This window comes from Lepidothrix coronata, unplaced genomic scaffold, assembly GCF_001604755.1.
Source record: "Lepidothrix coronata isolate B3197 unplaced genomic scaffold, Lepidothrix_coronata-1.0 Scaffold133, whole genome shotgun sequence".
NCBI lineage: Eukaryota > Metazoa > Chordata > Aves > Passeriformes > Pipridae > Lepidothrix > Lepidothrix coronata.
Genome location: NW_016690313.1, coordinates 2260169 through 2280374, shown reverse-complemented (window position 1 = coordinate 2280374; position 20206 = coordinate 2260169). Strand labels below are relative to the sequence as shown.

At 40.3% G+C, this 20206-nt stretch overlaps 1 protein-coding gene across 2 annotated transcripts; it reads right to left on the bottom strand.

Moving 5' to 3' along the window:
• Positions 1–292: 292 nt before the first annotated feature.
• Positions 293–19634, bottom strand: CCDC34 (coiled-coil domain containing 34). Of its 2 annotated transcripts, none has more exons than XM_017827009.1 (6): positions 19420–19634; positions 15775–15907; positions 13204–13311; positions 2636–2794; positions 2078–2219; positions 293–790 (listed from the first exon to the last, which is right to left on the bottom strand). In XM_017827009.1, the coding sequence occupies exons 1-6, from the start codon at positions 19611–19613 to the stop codon at positions 576–578; spliced, it is 951 nt and encodes a 316-aa protein (XP_017682498.1). In that variant the 5' UTR covers positions 19614–19634; the 3' UTR covers positions 293–575. The 2 variants fall into 2 exon arrangements, with proteins under 2 accessions (XP_017682498.1, XP_017682499.1); XM_017827010.1 differs by having other exon boundaries at positions 19493–19634.
• Positions 19635–20206: the final 572 nt, after the last annotated feature.

Below are 20206 nucleotides of genomic sequence, written 5' to 3'. Positions count from 1 at the left end.
CACATCCCTGGCCAGTTCTCCCTGGTTTGCACATATCAGGACCAGCATTTGTATCCATTCATTGCAGCACTCCAGAAATGGAAGCTATCCCACTACATCTCTGCAATCCCAATGACACTGAAAACTGCACACATAAACCCTGAAACTGCACGCAGGCCTTGAATTCCTTCTGCATTAAGTCAAAAATTGTTTTAAAATCAGTTATAATTGGCATCTTTAAAATAACCCAGTTATACTGCTGCCCAAAAGAATAATCACATACACAGAAGAACTCCTTCAACAACAAGAGAGGAAAGGAAGAAACAATCCTGTGTATTTTATTGGTATTAAGTACAGTCCCGTTACAATTGATTAAAGATGACTTTTTCTTTTCCCCTTTTTTTTTTTTTTTTTTTTTACTAAAATGTAACATAGAAAAAAACCATAAAAAACCTGATTGGTCAGTTAGCTGAAACCTATTCACAAAAATAATAAAAAAAAAAGCACAAAGCAATCTGCTTTGGACATATGTCTACATAGAATTTCACATTTATGGCTCAGTTTGCTCCAGATCATAAGAACACTTTTTTTCTGAACTATGACTTCTTTCTGCACAAGGATCCAATACCAGCGTTGCTCCTGGGCTTAGAAATTACCATAGGTGCAGATGCATGTGGCTGACAAGATACAGGTCTCTTATTCTTCTTCATGGTGAGGACACAGTCTTCCTTTGGGGGAGGAACATGGATTGGTTTCCAAGGAATGGGGTTACAAAATGCTGGGGCTGGATATGAATTTCTGTCAGCAATCCCTAAAACATTTAGAAAATACACGTAACTAAAAATGAATATTTACACTGCAAGCTTTTATAATAATAAACAAGCAGTTATAATATTCATCTGGATTAACAAAGACACAACAGCATCTTCAGAGAAAGACAGCACAGGCACATCACATAATTTAAATTATTCAAGATAATAAATACTCCACCTTTTTTTTTACCAATAACTGGTGTATTGCTCATGTTTACTAAAATAATAAGCAAGATGAATGCTCAGTCCTTGGCATACTTAAAAGCTGTAAATGTCTATGAATTGGCTACTTTGTTTACCCAACCACATGATGGATACACTTCAAAGTCTGTGATATATTCTGTTGCATGAACACAAGTGAGTAGAGAAATATTTTTCAAAAATCATTTCAATAAATGATGGCAGTTGTCAGTAAGTAATGAAGGCCCAAAACAAAACATGAAGGCAAAGTGTATCACTATCTATAAATAAATGTACGCAAAAGAGTAAAGGTTGTTCACTGGCTTTACACATGTTTAAACATTCAGAATTTTGGTCCCAACATTATTTCTGTTTTGAATTCAAATAAAGGCAAGTATTTTAATTGTACAAAAAAGGGAAAAAAAAAGGAAATAGCATATTTATCTATTTTTAAAGAAAAAATAAATTAAAATATAATAAAGCACTCAAACATGTAATGCAATACCACTTCTTGCTGCTCTTCTGCTTTTGTACCATGTGGGGTGACAGAAGCCACCAAAAATAGTGAGACTTGTAAAACACCACACTATTAACAGCATTCTCTTTCACACTAGGCTTTCAAAAAAAAAGGAACAGGATTACAGAGGCCAAGGAGGGGCAATGCAAGGGAAAAGCAAAATGGAAAGGAAATTGTAGCTCACAATAGGTTGATTCCCATGTCTCCTTTCACAGACAGGACTTCTGTCAGTCTTCTTGTGCCTCACAACCCCACCTCTTTTCTAAGGGGGATTCCTGTGTGCTAAGCTGGCACACGCCTTCTGTGGCACAAACATCACCTTTACCAGGATGATAACATAACTGATCTGCTTCACGGGAACCAGTGATTGGCTCTGGTGATTCCTGTGCCCGGTAAAAGAGCTAAGAAAAGTGCACAAAAGGTCTCAGAGTATATTTCTCTGAGTTATACCACATGAGGTAGTCATCCCTATGTGCCAAAATTAGATACTGGATAAGTATCTCAAACAGGCTTCATTTTACATGAAAATATTAGAGGGAAGGAACCACAAATCTAAGTCACTACATATTTGTGTACTAGAAGTACAAACCTCTGGACTTCCCATGTGGGAAACCAAAATCATTTAAAACAGGGCGTGGTTTATTTCTAGCATTTTGCAGCCATTCCTTAAAGATTTTCTCCGATCTTGTTTTCTTCTCCTGTAGCTCAGCTTCCCGTTCTTTTTCTTTTTCCTATAAATAAAAAAAAATCTAAGATAGACAAAGCTTTGTACAACATACACAAAATGGTAAACAATTTTTTTGCAGATTTCCAGGCTGCTGAATATATTTCAAATGTCTTCAACTACAAACACAATCTCCCCAATGACAGAAAGGATGCAATCTTTTCAGTCTGAAAAAAATTTTCAAAAAACCCAACCTCCATGTTTACTCCACTGTTTCTGACAAAAAAGCTCAAAGGCTATAAAAAAAAATGCATTAATGTGTATCTTGCTTTGCTGAACACACCACAATGTCTTCAATGCACTAACATTGCAACTTTGAAAAGTTTATTTTTCATGTACAACACTGGCATTTGATATCAACATATTTAATACAGGTTACAGATTAAGTAACTGCATCCAAATAAATGATCAGCTCATTAATACCTTCTCTTTTTTCTTCTTTTCAGCCTCTTCAGCTCTCTTCTTCTTTAACCATTCTTTATACTTTACCTCAGCCTTTTCTTGTAACTGCATTTTTTCTAGTTCCCTTGTGGCTTTTTCTGCCATTTCTTTGCTCAGTTTTCGTTTCTTTTCTCTCCTTTCCTGTGTGAAACATACCAAAGGAACAGAACACAAACTTTTCAGTACACTTCCATGAGCAATTCTTCTGAGGAATACAGTTAATTTTACTACATAATTACAAATAAAATTATCATGAATCTGAAAAAATATGTAACATTGTAACCTCTTTGAAGACAGAACCTATTCATCTTTAGGTTCCAGATAAAATAGCTTTGGACACATAAACCTGTCAGAAAAACATGATAAAAATTTTACTTTCAGGTCTCCATATACTATTATGTTTAATATTCTGTTTTATTTATTCAGACATTTGTTAAAACACTTCAGACACTTCTCAGTATTTCTGGCAAAGAAATATATGTTTCAATTCTCAACAGTGGTGTGTTAGTTCTACTTGTCAGTGAAATCTAGAGCAAACTACAGTTCCAAATGGAAGACAGGCAAACTGTCCCCTCCTAAGTCATTGAGATATGCAGATTGTTCAGCACCCTTGAGCATAAATTGATAGGAAAATAAAAAGTCCACATGAAAATCCAGTTCATGTCCTGTGGAAGTCTCTAAGTTTTTTATATTCTTCAGTTCATTCATATAGGGACTACTTCACTGAATCCATCCACATGTTTCTCCTCTCAAAATTATCAAAGGGAAAACGAGAAAACACGTTCTAGGGAAGGAAAAGAGTGGTAACTGAGTGTGAAGTGAAATTGCTACCTGACCTGCATGATTTGGGAGACAGAACATGCAGAGGTGTCATTCACTTCTGCTTCTGTTCAGTGTGTGTGCACCCAACGGGACCCAACATTTTGGGGACCTTGCTCTAAGCAAACAACCACGTGCTGATGGCCTGGTCTTGATCTGGAGAGGGAGGTATTTCCATTTGAAGAGGAACAACAGCTCTTCCTTCCATTCCCTGTAACCTTTATGAAATGTCTGGAATTCTATCGATTCCATACTACTCCTGCTTAGCTCGCTTAGCTCTGAAGCAGCTGCATACACGTGTAGAAGCAAAAATCTACCAGACAAGCTGTGCATGTGACTTGGAGGAGAGGCAGAAGACTTAAGAGCAGTTTCATCTTTATAGAAAAGAGCTGTTGAAAAAAAAAATTGTTGTTTTTCTTCTAAGAAACCTTTTACTTGTATGCTTCCATGCGTACTCTTCTGGAACAAAGGAGATGTGTAGTTCAGCAGAAACTTAGACTGACTCAAAATTGCTATAGTTGGCAGTATGGATGTAAAATGCCTAGAACTACAGCTGCAAAGTATAATAAAAAAATGAAATAGAGGAAAAACACATTCACAAGAAAACCAGAAATATACCCCCATTCCCATTTTACCATTATATATCGCCATTTTTCCCATTATAAGCACAAGAAGGCAGAAACTAGAGCTCTCCCATGTCTCCCTCCCCCATCTTTTCCCCCAGACTTACTGCCTTTCTGCAAAATCCAATTATGCATAACGAAGCAGAAGCCATAATACTGGAGCTGGGGACCAGCACGATTCCCTCAGTCAGGTCTAAACAGGATATCTGATGGTTCAGTGCTTGTCCCCCACACCAAACTTACCAGCAACCCAATAAAGTAGCATCATACAGAATAAAAACTTCAGCTTATATTGCCCTGCAAGACACTACCTCATTTCTACCAGAAAAGAAACCAATTTACAGAGCTGCTTGAGTTAGTGTGTCTTGTTCTGTGTTTGCCAACACAAGAAGCATTACCACAATTTTATCAACCAGCAGCTAAACTATTTCCCCTCCCCCCTCTTAGAAGCTGTACTTTATTAATTCTGCTATAATCTCTGAGGTGGATGTTTCTTCACCTAAATCAGAATGATACTTTCAGTACTACTGTTTTGGTATACTCTTGTCAAATAGTCTTATTTGACAACAAAGATTTATTTAATGTACACACTGCTCACAATTTCACAAAACTATTACAATTAGCTAATAACTCTGTTTTCTCCTTTTTTTTTTTGTTTGGATTTTTTTTGTTTTGTTTTGTTGTTGTTGTTGTTGTTTGGTCTCTCTTGTGTTTGTTTCCATTTCACTTCTAATACATTCTAGCAAATATCAGCTGAATCTGTGCTGTAGTGTAGGGAAAGTGGTCCAATATGAATACATTCCAATGTCAGTGTACATTCTGGAATGCAAAACTCCATAGAATTACGATGTAATTGAAGTCTTATTAATATGATTTCGCAGCACTGAGGCCTGTACATGTAATAAAATTATTTACAACTAAGACCAATGAAAAAGAGAATTTCGTTTTGGAAAAAAAAAAAAAAAGTTGAGATTCTGAAATGTTTTTGTACTAGTAGAGAATGGAAATAAGATCTTTCTTAACATGAAACAAATGTTTCCATCCTTAAAAATGTTGAAGAGGAAAATTAATGTATTTTTGACAAATTATGCAGTCTATCACCTTCCTGAAAAAAGCAAATAATCCATTGTCTAAGCTCTTCCTCCTTCATCATCTAAAATTCATCCTAATCTCATTTATCCAGAGCTGTTTCTCTGTCTCTCCATTACAAATATTCCCCACATGCACCTCTCAACAACTCCTGTTTCAAGACAGTGGCAGTCTGTGACACAAAAGAAGCATTAACATAGATGAGATAAAGGTTAAATCAGTGAGTCAAACTATTGGTGAAGGTGGCTTACAAAGACTTCACATATTTTGTTGTTTGCTGACTTACCTCTGATGTACATGAATGTAGGTTACAGAACTAAGGATCTTCCAAAACTACAGTCTTTAGCTAAAGTCTTGGCATATAAAAGGCATGAAAACAAACACAGGACAAAACTGAAAAAAGTGGGAATACCTAGGGGAATTGTTCAATAATGGAAAACTATTATAAGCAGCAAATAGACCTAAAATCTTTCTAAATGCTCCAAATGAAATGCAGGGAAGCTTCTGAAATTATGTATCTTTAATCACAATACTTCAGATGAGTTTAGCTAGTATCTAGGCCAACCCAAAGTTAAATTAGGTCCTATGTAAACAATAATATGCCATGCACACTACCATGAAAGCCACAACAATTGCTAAGTTTTACTTCCAGTGAGACATCGTTAAGATGGGGAGACTCCCTGCAGAACTGCAGACTTTGCAGCTGCCTAGAAATTATTCTGCAGACAAATCAGAAACGCTTCCTCTTTCTCTCACAATCAGAACAGCTTTTCCTTCATAAACTTAGTGTACACCACATTCCCAGCTGCTTTAGGAACCTGTTTCATGTCAAACTCCTGTCACCCTGGCCTTCCCAGCTTCCCCCCCTTACTCATTACTTTCCCTTATACAGGTCTATCAAAAATGCTGTGAATGTGCATATTAATGTACATGTTCTTCAATCCTTCTTTTACTTTTCTTCCATGTATATATGGGAGGGAGAGACCACTTGTTTATGCTTGGTGTTGTCAGATTGGGTTTTAAAAATTCTCTTTGATCTTGTGTTCAAAACAGACATGATCTATTCGCTAAACCACTAGTAAACTTACATACATTAAAGTATGATTACAGGTATTACATAAACTAAGGTATTGATTGTAAAACATCCAATTACTCATTGCAAGAAAGGCTTGTTCTCCTGCCACCCTGCCCAAGCACGTAATTAAGGAGAGGATACAAATCTACTCTGAGGGTTCACTGCTCTGGGCTGTGATCCTATCAAGCCTCAGAACCTAATGAAGGCTGGGCTAGGTCTGTACTTGGAAATCCCCCACCCAAACCAAATCGTTCTGTCCCACAAAGCAGTGATGGTGACTCAGTCTCACTGAGTCAGGATTAACTACTAACTTTTCAAGAAAAATCAGACCTACACGTATGTGGCGAGCGGTCACAGGATTTTAAAATTTGAAGCAGCACCCCACTTCCTTCTTGACAGAAGGCAGAAATGTTAAATCATTTTCCATGCAGGAAAAAAAGCCTAACTGCCTTAGAATCGGAGGCACTATATCCAACTGGAAGAAAACTAATAAAATATATACTTCTGTATTTTCACATCAATGCTTAAATGAGAGGCTGGAGAGGGTAAAGCGCAGAGATGCTTCTGTTCTGCGTTTTCTATGTAGATTGACACTGAGTAGAAATATTTCCAGAAATTAATGTTGTGACTTCTGTGACTTCTCACAGTAATCCTTTTCCACTATATGTCTGCAGACTGTGACAACATTTTTCTTCTCACAGATAATGGTTCTATTTCACAGCTGTTTGCCCTGACATCTTAGCTACCATATTCTAGCATGATTTAATGCTGACTGATGGCAAAATATAGGAAAAGTCCACACTGCCAACATCAGAATATACATCCAAATTTCCTTGTTTATCCTCATACTAATCCTGAACATCAACCACATTTAGCAATCTTGGAAATCTGGGTTGTTCAGACAATTGTAATTATCTTCTGCATTTTACCCTATAACACAATTTGGTCACCAAACCAGCCCACAGAAGTACTTCTTTAATCTCTCCTGAACTGGCAGGTGTAAAGAACAAGAGGCTAGAGAAGAGGTCAGTGAAACAACACTGAGCTGCAGTTGTCTCCTGGTAGGCAGGTTTACAATGATTTACTGCTCAAGTTCACATAAAGTCAGTGCAGACCCCACTGCAGTCTAGGAACTGGAGAATTATTGGATCTTTCTCCCAAACCATGCTCACTTCATGTGGGTACTCAATGTATGTGACAAGCAGGAAGTTTTAATGTACTTGGTCCCTGGAACACTCTCAGGGTCTTCAGAAGAATGCAGAGTCCACAAATGCTGCTGAAATACATGAGCACTCATATTTTACTCATCTGTCACCCTGAATTCCTCCTCCACAGCTCTATCTAAAACTCATTCTAACACTAACCACGAGAAATTAGTTCATTCTACTTACAGAAATCTAAAGGTAATTAAGATTCAGGTACAACCTAAAATAATAACTATGGCACTGGTTAGGCATGATGTCACAGAACAGTTTTGTGTAAAGACACTCCAGGTTCAGAGAGTGAAAGATCCACAATATGCAGAAAAATATCCTAAACAAATTTATCCCAGAGTCACAAAAAATTTAGATACATAGACTTTTATGCAAACAGAAAATTTTAACTGTTAAATGCAGTTGGTTCTCAATATTGGAAAGCATTTCTGCTAGAAGATGCCCTCACAAACACACTTCTTGAAAGGGTTCAGTCTTGAAAAAAGCAGACATCTTAGTATCTCTTTCAAGCCTAAACTGTCAGGGAAAGCCATAATACATCAGGGTCTGTATTAGCAACCACTGCTTCGACTCAGAACAGTAGTTCAGCTGTTAGAAAGTTAACCTGGGACAGGGAAGATCTGGATTTCACTACTTTTCTGCCTGAGGGCATTCCAGTTAACATGTCCCACTGAGAGGAGAAGTCTCCACCTATCAGACTGCAGGTTGGGATGACAGGATTCTTCACCCCTTCTGCTGAAAGGGTCCCACTCCTCACAAGATAATTAACAAGTCATTGGATGAAAGAGAGCATGAGCAAGTATGGTTTTTGAACCTGAAAGTCATGCTCAAGCTGTTGAACAATCTGTGCTCTTCATTACCAATGTTGAGATAAAGCACACATTAAACAGAAAGTCCTTGGATTAAGAGTTGGAATCTCGGTGTCTCTTCTGGGAGGAATCACACAGCACACCAAGAAAGGGAAGTCTGCTCCAAGAACACTCTCATTCACTGCTATATACTGTGTTGGTTCTAGGCCTTCATACTTCTTACTGCTCTCTGCTTCTCAGAAAGACTATCAGCCAAGGGCACAGTAAACTGTGAGACCAAAATTTTCAATGAAAAGGCGTTGAAACAGAATTTTCCCATCCTGTACCTAGTTTCCATTAAAATTATATTTTTCAGTGAGTAAAGGGGTCTTACTGAAAAAAAAGAACAAAAAAAAGTTGAACATTCACATTTTATGACTAATGCCTGCTTTGTTCATATTTGCTGAAAAAAAAGTGATGCCTTATTCTCTGTTCTGCAATGCAGAAAGTATTAGAAATGCTGCAGTCAAATTCACATTGGTATTAATTAGTTTTTCCAATTAAAAATGTGTAAATTCACTACTCATGCTCTTACAACTTTGCTAAATATCATGTTGATATAACATAAAGAATTACATGCAAAGACTAAATACAAGGATGTTAACAACATGAGTTTCAGAGCTAGCTATTTTGGGATGCAAGCATTCCTCTCTGGGCATTTCTGTTACGGTTGCAAACATATGCATTGCACACATGCACTGGGTTTTGGTTGGGATGGAGTTAAGTTTCTTCATAGCAGCTCCTGTGGGTTCAGTCCACAGTCTACAAATCCACATATTTGCATTTGTGACCCATATGGTGTTTGCTGATAACACAACAGCGCTTCAGTCACTGCTGAGCAGTGCTTACACAGCTTCAAGGTCTTTTCTGCTTCTCACTCCCCCCCCCCACCAGTGAGTAGTCTAGGGGTGCACGAGGAGTTGGGAGGGGACACAGGGGACAGCTGACCCCAAGTGACCCAAGGGATAGTCCACACGACAGTGCTCAGCTACAAAAGCTGGAGAGAAGAGGAAAGGGAGGGACATTAGGAGTTAGGGAATTTGTCTTCCCAAGCCACCCTGCTTTCCTGGGGATGGCTGAACACCTGCCTGCCCATGGGAAGTAGGGGATGAGTTCCTTGTTTTGTTTTACCTACTGTACTGTCTTTATCTCAGCTCACAAGTTTTCTCACTTTTACCCTCCTGACTCTCTCTCCCTCCCACAGTGGGGGGATGAGCAAGCAGCTGTGTGGGATCTCAGCTGCCTGCTGGGGCTAACCCACAACAATATATAAATATTTAAGTGAGCAGACATGTACATATATGAATTGAATACTCCAGATATTTCTAAGTTCATATTCTATTGGCATTCTAAGAAGGAAGTAGCTTTGCAGAGTCAGTGAAGGTGAACTAAATATGATTGGAAGATACCAAATTAGAGTGTAGAGGGTGGAGTGCACTGTATCAGTGTTAATTTTTTTAATATTTAATCAAAACTCTGTTGTCATCAGGCCTGACCTTTAATCCTACTATTTTGTTCAGCATTAATTTGTAAGAGGTTCTGACTGCTATGACAATGTTCTAAATAATTAAATAGTCATGGCAGTTTACAGACTCTCCACAGTTTATGCATTCACAATGCTTTACTTCCTAACCTGACTATATAAGGAGTATATTTAACAGTAAGAGCATCACAACTGACGTTGCCATGCGACAAAAGGCAAGAAAACTGGCTTGACATACAGAAAAATGGCAGAATTCTTTTATGCATATACAAACATTTTACTTCTGACATAAATTCTCTCACATTCACGGTATAAAGACTATTCCAGCAGTGTCTCCTTGTGCTGGATGCTCAAGATGAAGGAAAAAGTATCAGGTACGCTCAACCACGCCTTGCTTCCTTCATCACTTCAGTACTGAGCCCTGGAAAAGGATACAGACTTGTGGAGATCACAGAGATAACATCCCTGAAAGTACTGCCTCTTGCCAAATAAAGCTTTTTCTGCAGTCTACACACAGGGGCTCAGAATCAATAGCTGAATAGGAAAAAGGTGAGTGCTTAATGCACATTTCAGTAAAGAATACTGCAAGTTTTGCCTCAAGAAGTACCTTTTGAGACTTCTATGAGGAAATGAAGTGAGGTTTCCAAATAGTAGATGTATAAACAACCCCTAAGAAAATTACAGCAACTGTCAGCGTTCGTGACTCTAACCTTAAACTACAGGTGAAATCTTGATGCAATTTTAAACACCTTCGTAGTCACTGAATTGACATATTTATCCTTTGGTCTGTGACCAGATCCACAAATACTCTTGTGGAAAATTGAAGTGCTAAGATCCATGCAGCTAAAATATTAATATCCTAAAGACAGCTAAGCTTTTAAGTTCAGTTTGTTCTTCATTTGGGTGTGGTTTACAGAAAAGACCAGCCAATGAATCACCCAATTTAAATGAAAATCAGATTACTTTTGGTAAAAGCTTGGGACACGCTCTAAGGATGGCCTTATGCTTCCAAAATATAATATGATAAAGTCCAGACACAATTGGGTTTTTGCTGTCCTCTGGGCTGATGTGATTACCATACAAAAAGACCTCCTATTCCCACTGACAATAGAAGCTGTTAGTCAGTAAATCCTCAAAGACAAAGGTCCACAGAGGGCCCAAAAAAGTAGAAGTCCACAGAAGTTGAAGGAGGGGGTGGGGGCAGTGGGGAAGAGACAGAATGAGAACTTCCAGTTTTGAACTGGGAACTATTTTAACAGACAGTGAATAGTTACAGACACCTATAATTTAATTCTCATTTTAGAAGAGGAAAATGGCATTGTTTGTGCTGAGTAATAAATCTTTTACTTTTTGCTGTGTACTTTAATTAGGAAGGATCATTCCTGAAGCATAATAAATGATCAGAGCAGGATAGATTCTGCAACGGGTTTATGCCAATAATCCAGTCAGCATTAAGACTAAGATTAATTAGATTAGATCCAAACATAGGTTATTCTAGTCATTCCGGGCTGAATCTGAAGAGGGACTTCTGAAAGGAAGAAGACAAATGCATGAGAGGAAAGTCCTGCTTATCAAACCTGGGTAACCCAACTAGTTGATCAAGGGAAGCCAGTTGATGGAATCTTTTTGGATTTCAGTAAAGCTTTCGGGATCCTTCTGGACAAAATGTCCAGCTCACAGCTGGATAAGCACATCAGGTGGTGGGGGAGCAGTTGGCTCACAGGTCGAGCACAGAGGGTAACAGTGACTGGGGCAACATCAGACTGGTGACCTGGCACTAGTGGGGTTCTGCAGGGCTCCATCTCAGGCCCTGAGCTCCTCAACATCCTCATGAATGACTTGGGCGCAGGATTGGAAGGACACTGAGCAAGTTTGCACATGACACGGAACTGGGAGGAGCTGTTGACTCCCTGGCAGGCAGAGAGGCCCTCAGAGAGACCTGGACAAATGAGAGGGCTGGGCAACCAGCAAATGTGTGAAGTTCAACAAGGGAAAGTGCTGGATTCTGCACCTGAGATGGGGCAACCCTGGATGCATGGACAGACTGGGGAATGAGATGTTGGAGAGCAGTGCTGGAAAGGGACCTGGGGGTCCTGGTCAAAGGCAAGTTGAAGATGAGCCAGCAGTGCCCTGGCAGCCAGGGGGGGCAGCTGTGTCCTGGGGGGCATCAGGCAAAGAATCACCAGTGGGGCGAGGGAGGGGATTGTCCGGCTCTGCTCTGACCTGGCCTTGAGGGGAAGCCGTGTGAGGAGGGGCAGACATTGATCTCTGTGGTGACCAGTGACAGGACCCTGAAGTTGTGTCAGGGGAGGTTTAGGTTGGATATCAGGAAAAGGTTCTTCCCCCAGAGGGTGGTTGGGCACTGAACAGGCTCCCCAGGGCAGTGGTTACAGCACCAAGCCTGACAGAGTTCAAGAAGTGTTTGGATTATACTCTCAGGCACAAGGTGCAACTCTTGGGGGTGGTCCTGTGCAGGGCCAGGGGTTGGACTCCATGATCCTTGTGGGTCCCTTCCAGCTTGGCATATTCTGTGATTCTGTAAGGTCTGGATATCTAGCCCAGCTAGATGCCATTATGATATTTTTAACCACTTTTTGTTTGATTTTATTCAGAACCAGAAGTACAGAACAGTGAACAATTGGTTGTGCTCCAGACCATTAGACAATGAATGCATATGCCCATGAACTACCAGGGGCTGAACATGCCCAAGTCTCCCAAGCATTCCCATTTTTGTCACCCAGTGCATATGCTCACATCATGTAACACAGAGTTGTAAAGAGCCCCACTGAGATCAAGATTCTGTCTGCTTCTGATCCTCGACTAAGGCACTCCTCTCTTAAAAAACTTAAAAAATGTTTTGATCCCACTCAGAAATTACTTTTTGTATGAATGAATTCCCAGTTGCTAACTGTGGTCTACTGAGAATTTCCTGACTCTGGCCCCAAACCTCAATTATCCCTCTAAACTTTACCATACTATTTGCCTGTCCACAACAGTACTTCACTAAATCCTTCTTCTGTCCCTGCTTGGTGTACAAGACATTGCACACAGTCAGGGTGTACACTTTACCCAAAATGCTTGGGCACTGAACCCAGGAAGTCTGAAAGAGTTGGGTACACTGAAGACCAGAACCACAGCTATAATCAGCAGAAGGCCCCTGCACAAGATGTAGGCCAGTTGTCAGTTACCTGACTACTCAGAAAACAAATCCCTTAACACCTTAAGGAAGAAAACAGATCAGTCTTGGAAAAATGTTTAACTGTTTTATAATTTTCAGTTAAAGCAGCCACTCATTCACCAAACTTAAAACACGGGTGCCCAAACAGACTGAGTAAATTTTACATAGATTTACTCACACATGGCATGTACTAGAATATTTGCAGCCAAAGCAATGTTTACCTCTTCTCTCTTTTTTTGAACCCATTCCTTGTGTTTCTCTTCAGCTATCCTTTTCCTCCTTTCACGTTCTTGCTTTTGCTTCATCTTCTCAAGCTGTATATTCATTTCCTAATTAAAGAAAAAGTATACCTCTTAAGTCTGTGGTGACCATCTACACCAACACTGGAAATAGTGTTGCAGTTTAAACAATGTAAGCATTAGATTTTGGTGTTTTTCCTTCATTAAGACTTTGGAAAAGACAGACGACAGTCAACACAGAAATATTATGAAATACATTCAGTGGAAATGTATAATTTTTAGAGTATTAACTGGAAATACATATTTTAATTAGGCTTTGGAAGCAAATCAATGGAACAAATCACTCCTCAGCTTATTGAAACGCCTTTTCAGTCAGCAGAATCTTAATCTGCAGCAGTACTTTTCTACAATACTTAAAATTTACATTGTGTAATGCTCTGCACTGTGGATGGAATCAAAAGCTAAGTGAAATATTACTCACTGGTGAGTTTTAGTACCAGAGCTACAGGAACCTAGGCTTAACCCAAAGCTCATTAAAACCAAAATTATTGCAGATTTTAGCAAACTTTGAAACAGGAGCTTTATTTTGAAGATGAGAGAAGAAATTCCCAAGTATCTTTATATGACATACAGTGTATATGTAATCACTTATGTATCCCCAGTGAAGTTAACCAATAAAGGAAAAACATGACTAAGAATACAGTTTGAGAAGTCTGGCTTCTCCAACAGGAGCATTAGCACAAAGTGCTCTTTTTCAATGAAAATTCATACCTTCAAACATAGACAGATGGAATCATTTCCACAAAACTGACTTTATGGTTCCTACACTGCAGCCAGTCTCAGAGAGAACCCTTTTATCTTATGAATTGAATTCAGTTTAGCAGGACATAAAGAGGAGCCTACAGAAAGCTCAAATACCCACAACAGATAGTGTGAAAATACAGTTGTTGCTGTATTGAGGCAGAGTTACAGCAAGTACCACTCCTTTGAGTTCTGAGACATCTGTGTTGCAGGGATCCTGGTCTGTAAAAGCTGATGGCATCATAATTACTTTAGAAGACCCAATCCACTATCCTCTCCAAATGTTTATCTACATTTTTGACAATCAGGACAGACTTCTTGCTGCTGCCAGCAAAAGATCTGGGACTTCACAGTTGTTTCTTATGATATCAGTTTAGAGTACTTTTTATATGCAGGTGTAGTAATAAATTTTTATATCACTATCATATACTTCATTGTCTTCTGGCATCTTACAAAAATGCTGATTGTATTTTTTCCCCCAAATATAAGCTTTTTGTGCTGCCTATGTTGCAGTTTAATACCTAATGTTTTCAAAATCTTACAAATTAAAAATAAAACTCTTACCTATACAGCCATTTTCTACATGGCTTTAAGTAATGTTTGTCCCATAACTCCTCTTAATACATAGTTGAGAGACATCTGCTAGATTACATTTAGTATGGTGTAAATGTTATTGTGTGATACTCAAGAATAAATTGTTTTGGTTCCTCATCAAGACCACATGAGAGATCCACACACAAACCACATTTTCTACATAATGCCTAAAATTGCTTTGGCTCGTTTTTTGTACTTAAAAATCAAAATAGGGAAAGACAATTACCAAATTAGAATATAAAGGGGAAGTCAGGAAACATTGGGTGGATATTAACGGATCAGAACATATTCCTCAAGCTTAAGGAACTACTTTGGTGTTCTGCTGACCTCTAAAAGACTGTTCCAGAACCTTCCATCAGTAGGTGTTTTATAAATAACATGAGGTAGCCCACATAAAACAGTTGTATGCTATATGCACTTTTACAGATAATCACAGAAAAGCTAGGGCACTGTTCAAGGTCAAACAGTAAATCAGTAACTAAAGTGAGAAATTATCTAACTTTGATGTGATTGTTCTAATCACTACCCAATACTTCTAGTTTGATTTTCAACACCAGTATCATTTAATCAACTGCAACTACAAACATATTAATCAAGAAAAGATATAGTGCTCTCACTTAATTGTGCCCCAGCCCCGGTATTCAAGAACTGTTCATTGGCAAGGGGGTAAAAGACAGAATGAGGGGGAAAAAATGCTGTAACAGGGAACCCTATCCTGGGAAGGGACACCAAACAGCTGTAAAATTACACGCTAAGTGTGTAACAATACTGTGCCTCAAATCTAACCAAGGAGCTTGGCACACTTACAGCCAGCACACACCCTGCTGTGTTTTACTACCACCGTGCAGGTGTATGTACCCGAGATGAAAATCGAGGTACCAATTATATAACTATGTTTTAATCTTTTAAACTTGAACCATTACCTGACAGTTGGATAAGCAAAATATTATACAGCACCACTTCAACGAAGCATAACATTTAGCAAAAGGGAATGCACATAGCACGAATCATGCCAGCACTGTCACACACAAACTTAATGCAGACCTAAGACGTTAAAAAAAGTGGACAACACTACTCATGTTTCCACAAAGGAAAAAAAAATCCTGGTGTTCCCTGTCTTCTATTAGATTTAACATCAAGCCAATCGGATGTATTCACCTCTTCAGCTCTAGCCTGGAAGCGGGCACGCAGTTCCTTCTCTTTGCCAATGAACCACTCTTCCCATGGCGAAAGATTGTCTTTCAAAGGTGACTCTTTTGTCCCTCCTACTATTTCAGAGTCTTCAGCCTTCCTGAATTAAAAATGAGAAACGTAAGGGAATATTACCTGTAATGTATTGGATTGAAAGGTTAAGCAGTGCTACTGTCTTGAAAACTTACTTTTATGGCATAATGTGACAACAATGACATCATGTTTCTACTTGCTCAGTAACCTCCTTAACTGATAAATGGCATTTATAGTGCACCTCTGACCATCCCCCTTATATTCTACATTCTACTCGTTAAATTGTAGCTTGTTAGTGATTTCCCCACCCCTGGCAAACCCCCATCCTTCCCCCTCTCCAAACTGTGGAACAGATCTAACTGTTACCTTTTAGAACCCAAACAAAAAGAACACCAGTAACATCAGTGTCACCTTCCTTCTCACACATGGAAAACAAGGAAAAACAGATTAAAATTAACATCCTGTCCTTGCCCACAGAGAGGCCTCATGTATCAAGTGGCCTTTAGCACAAGCAAAGAAAGAGCAAGAATATTCCTTCTTCTTTCAAGTACCATCAAAGTGGATTCATGATATCAAGCCACCTCAGCATTATGAATCCGTTCACTCGAAGAGGTAAAGTTTTCCACCTTAAAAAGCTTTCACAGGAAACATGCTTAAGAACTGCAGAAAGCATACAACACTTGATGGTATTATACAAGGTTCTATTAGACTTTTAAGAGAATACCTTACATAACTCACTTATAACTTCTTTACTCATGAATAATGCAGCAGTCCTAGCCTCAGGTCAGAAATGTCTTTTATAACATTCTATACACATACTATTTCTTAACTAAGACAGTATATTAGGCTCTAAGTCAACAAAAATTGAAAACATGCCGAAAGATTTCTTTAAAAGATTTCTTCTATCTGACATAGAATTTCTTCTTAATAACAAACAGTGAAACAAGACTCCACTTTAGTATTTTACAGGGATGTATGGGCTCTGGAAATACCTACCTATATATTTACTTCACAACAGTGAAGTGTTTGCTGAATTTAAGCTACAAAAGTAGGATCCATTATGCTAATGGCCCCAGACATGAATATTTTAAACATAATATATCTGGGTTTTATCAATATGAAAGTGTAACATATTCACGGGAAACAGCAATACTCCAACACTATGTTGCAAAACATTTTCTGTCCCAGTCATCTTTAGAATATATTTCTGTGACAGGAAACATTTGGGGGCGATGTCAATGCAAAGGAGTTTTGTCCTACTCTTCTCTGTTGTTTTACCCAGGTGTGTTTGTGCTAACACGACTGTTCGCTGCTCAGGTCGTGACATGTTCGGGGGAACTGATTCACGCTGAAACTCACCTGGAAAAGGTTTGTTCCTCCTCACATCAGCCCCCAGCCCTCTCTCACACTGTGCTGCCACAGACATGTAGCATAACAGAACTGACAGGGACACCCTGACACACAGACAGTGCAAGCACAGAGGCAGCACAGGCCAAACACTCCCAAGCCTGGCGTTGTCCAACGCATTCTGCTGCAGCGTTACCAAAGACCAAAAATTTAACACGTACAGATAATAAGGGATGCAACTTAAGAATGCATAATAACACATTTTGTTAGACAATAACTCTCTGGAAGTTTATTAAATACAAGGATAAAAGTATTATGCATTCGCATGCAGGAAAAAGCCCACAACTTTGTACAGACTTGACATTTTGGGCAGGGATACTTCTTCAACGCATTCTTCTGCTTTGCGTGATTTGCATTATGGCACCCAGTACTAGAACAAGGCTGACACATTAAAGCAACCTTACAAAAAGTACTAGGAGAAGGAACAAATTAAGAAAAATAACATTTGCTATGTGTTTTCTTGTATCAGTAATTATGAAGTTCAAGCTGTCAACTTCTCAAAAAAATGATTCACAGTAATAGATTAAAGATTTATTGTAGACACATAAGCATGAAGCTTCAACAGAGGAAAATACACTCAATATGAAGACATCAGTATGAATTTAGGAGAAACACCTCCCCAGTACTGTGTCTCAAGCTCTCAGACTGCACCAGAAGGCAGACATATTTGGCATTAGAAGTGAAGTCTGATTAACAGAAAACACCGTGATTAGCATTTGCCATATATTCACTTACGTCACACCATCAAACACAACACCACTGGTCCATAATGAAAGTATGAAAATGCCTAACACCGTTTCACAAGGCCTTGTTTACATCCTTTCTCTTCTGCAAACATTGCATTTCCCACATTGGATGTCTGCCTCCAGCTAATTTTTGTGTAGTTTTAAGAGGACAACAACAACAAAAAGATTCAGAGTATGTGCATACGTAGAGAGGGCAGTGGCTATGTAAGAAGTGCTCTTTATTATTATACTTTTGAGATCCTGGCACCTGTACCCGGAATCTGCTCTGTGAACATTTGGTAGGCACTTAGTACAACACAGTTACTCAGAAGCGGTGTCTGCCAGAGTGAAGTATACACTGTGCCCACAGTTTAACGAGGCTCTGCTAACTCAGGGCCTAAGAGAGGTCGTCTTCAATTGCACCTTAGTGCTGCCAGAGGATACTGCAGCAACAGGCCCCAAAACTGAAAGCTGTTTCGAAGAGCATCTCAAGCTGTAAGGACATGCTGTAACTTGAACAAAGTGCTACTGAACTTCAAGGTATGTTAACAAATTCCTTCTTGGGAAGAAGTAAATGGTGAGGTAACAGAAAAGCTGGAAGAGAAGGGACCATAAACTGGCTACTATCTTTTTCATTCTGAAGCTTCTGACTACGCTTCAACATGCTTTTCCTGAACTCCCAGTGCTTTTTTCAAGAAGTGCTTGTAAGCAAAGTTCAGTGTGGTTCATATTCCTCCACTGCTCTCCTTGGAGGTGTGAGAACCAGGCTGGAATCCTGAACCCTTGTCCCACCTGCACTTTTAGCTCAGTTCAGCCTTACTAAATTACATTCACCACCAGTTAATGCACAAGTTAGTTAAGTTTCCATGGCAAAGGCTGTACTACAGAATAAGACAGGCACTGCCTGCTCTTCCTCCTTCTGTTTTAAAGGGAAGAATAAGAATTATTTATTCTCCTGTCAAGCTGGTGAGATCCCAAATAAAAAGAAGATATGCTAGGCTTGCATATTATTCAAAAGGAATAAAATTAAACCACAGGAGAAGGCACTGTGCAATGCATACAGGCAACACTGACTCTGGACGCAGCTGCATACGCTAGGCAGAGAGGAGCCCTTTGGTCTCCAGGAGCTTTTAAAAGGATGACAGGAAAGGCTGCAGCTTTTCATCTGGCAAAGACAAGCAACTGCTTGCAGACAGTTTACAAACCCCTAAAAAATACTCAGCTGCCCCCCAAGAAGAGACTTCCCAAGGAAAAAAACACCAACAACCAAAACCAAACCAAACAAACAAAAACGGAACAAAGCGCTTAAAGCGCTTATCTATGCAACCAATTCTATATTTATGTAAAATAATCCTCTGTCCCCAGGGTCTCCAGCGGAGGGCCCGGCTGGTCGCGCACGGGCAGCGCTGAGCTCGCTGCCGGAGCCCGGTCCCAGCCGCAGGGTTACCTATGGCCCGGCGGGCTCCGGGCGGCCGCCGCCCCTTCCTCCTCCTGCCCCTCCTCCTCCTCCTCCTCCTCACCGCTCGGGCAGCTGGAGCGGGACGCGGGGAACAGCGAGGAGCCGCCAGAGGGACTGGGGGGCTCCTCGCCCCCGGAGCCGGGGGAGCACGGCGGGCCGAGGGCAGTGTCGCCGCCGCTCATGGCGGGGCGGCCCCTGCGGGAGCGCCCGGCGGTTACCGGCGGGCCCGGCGCTCCCGGCGGCACCCGCGGCCCCGCCGCCCCCATAGCCCCGGCAACCGGGACGCGCATCCCCGCCCGGCCCGGCCCCGCCTCAGTGCCCGGGCCCGCCTCAGTGCCCCGCCCCGCCTCAGTGCCCCGCCCGGCCTAAGCGGCCCTCCGGCCCCGGGCATGTGCAGCGCGGTGGCTGAGGCGCGATCTGTTCTGCGGGAACTCTTCACAGTTGTCCTTTTCTTAGTGATGTTTTCGCGCGTGTACCAGTTCACTAAACGGGAACCAGCCGCCTCACCTGCAGGTGACAACAGCAGTGGATCAGGAGGAGGCAGAGTAACGTTTGCTAACGGCCCAGTCGGAGTTTGTAGCCCGCACTTGTATTGAATCGCAAAAATCCCCTTTCGGTCGCCACCGTTGTTCTCGTTTCCGATTTAAAATTCTAAAGACTTTTGGTTTTCATACATCTCTGCTGGGCAAATGGCGTCCTTTCCCTTCTCTCCTCTCACTTAATTCTCCAATGAGCAACAATTATCTGTTATAAATAGATCAGATTTTATATATAT

Coding starts and splice junctions, on each gene's coding strand:
- CCDC34 (XM_017827009.1), bottom strand. CDS start 19,613: ATGAGCGGCGGCGACACTGCCCTCGGCCCGCCGTGCTCCCCCGGCTCC. Junction 13,312..15,774: donor TCCAGGCTAGAGCTGAAGAG/GTGAATACATCC, acceptor TTCTTTAATTAG/GAAATGAATATACAGCTTGA. Junction 791..2,077: donor CCCACATGGGAAGTCCAGAG/GTTTGTACTTCT, acceptor TAAATGTTTTAG/GGATTGCTGACAGAAATTCA.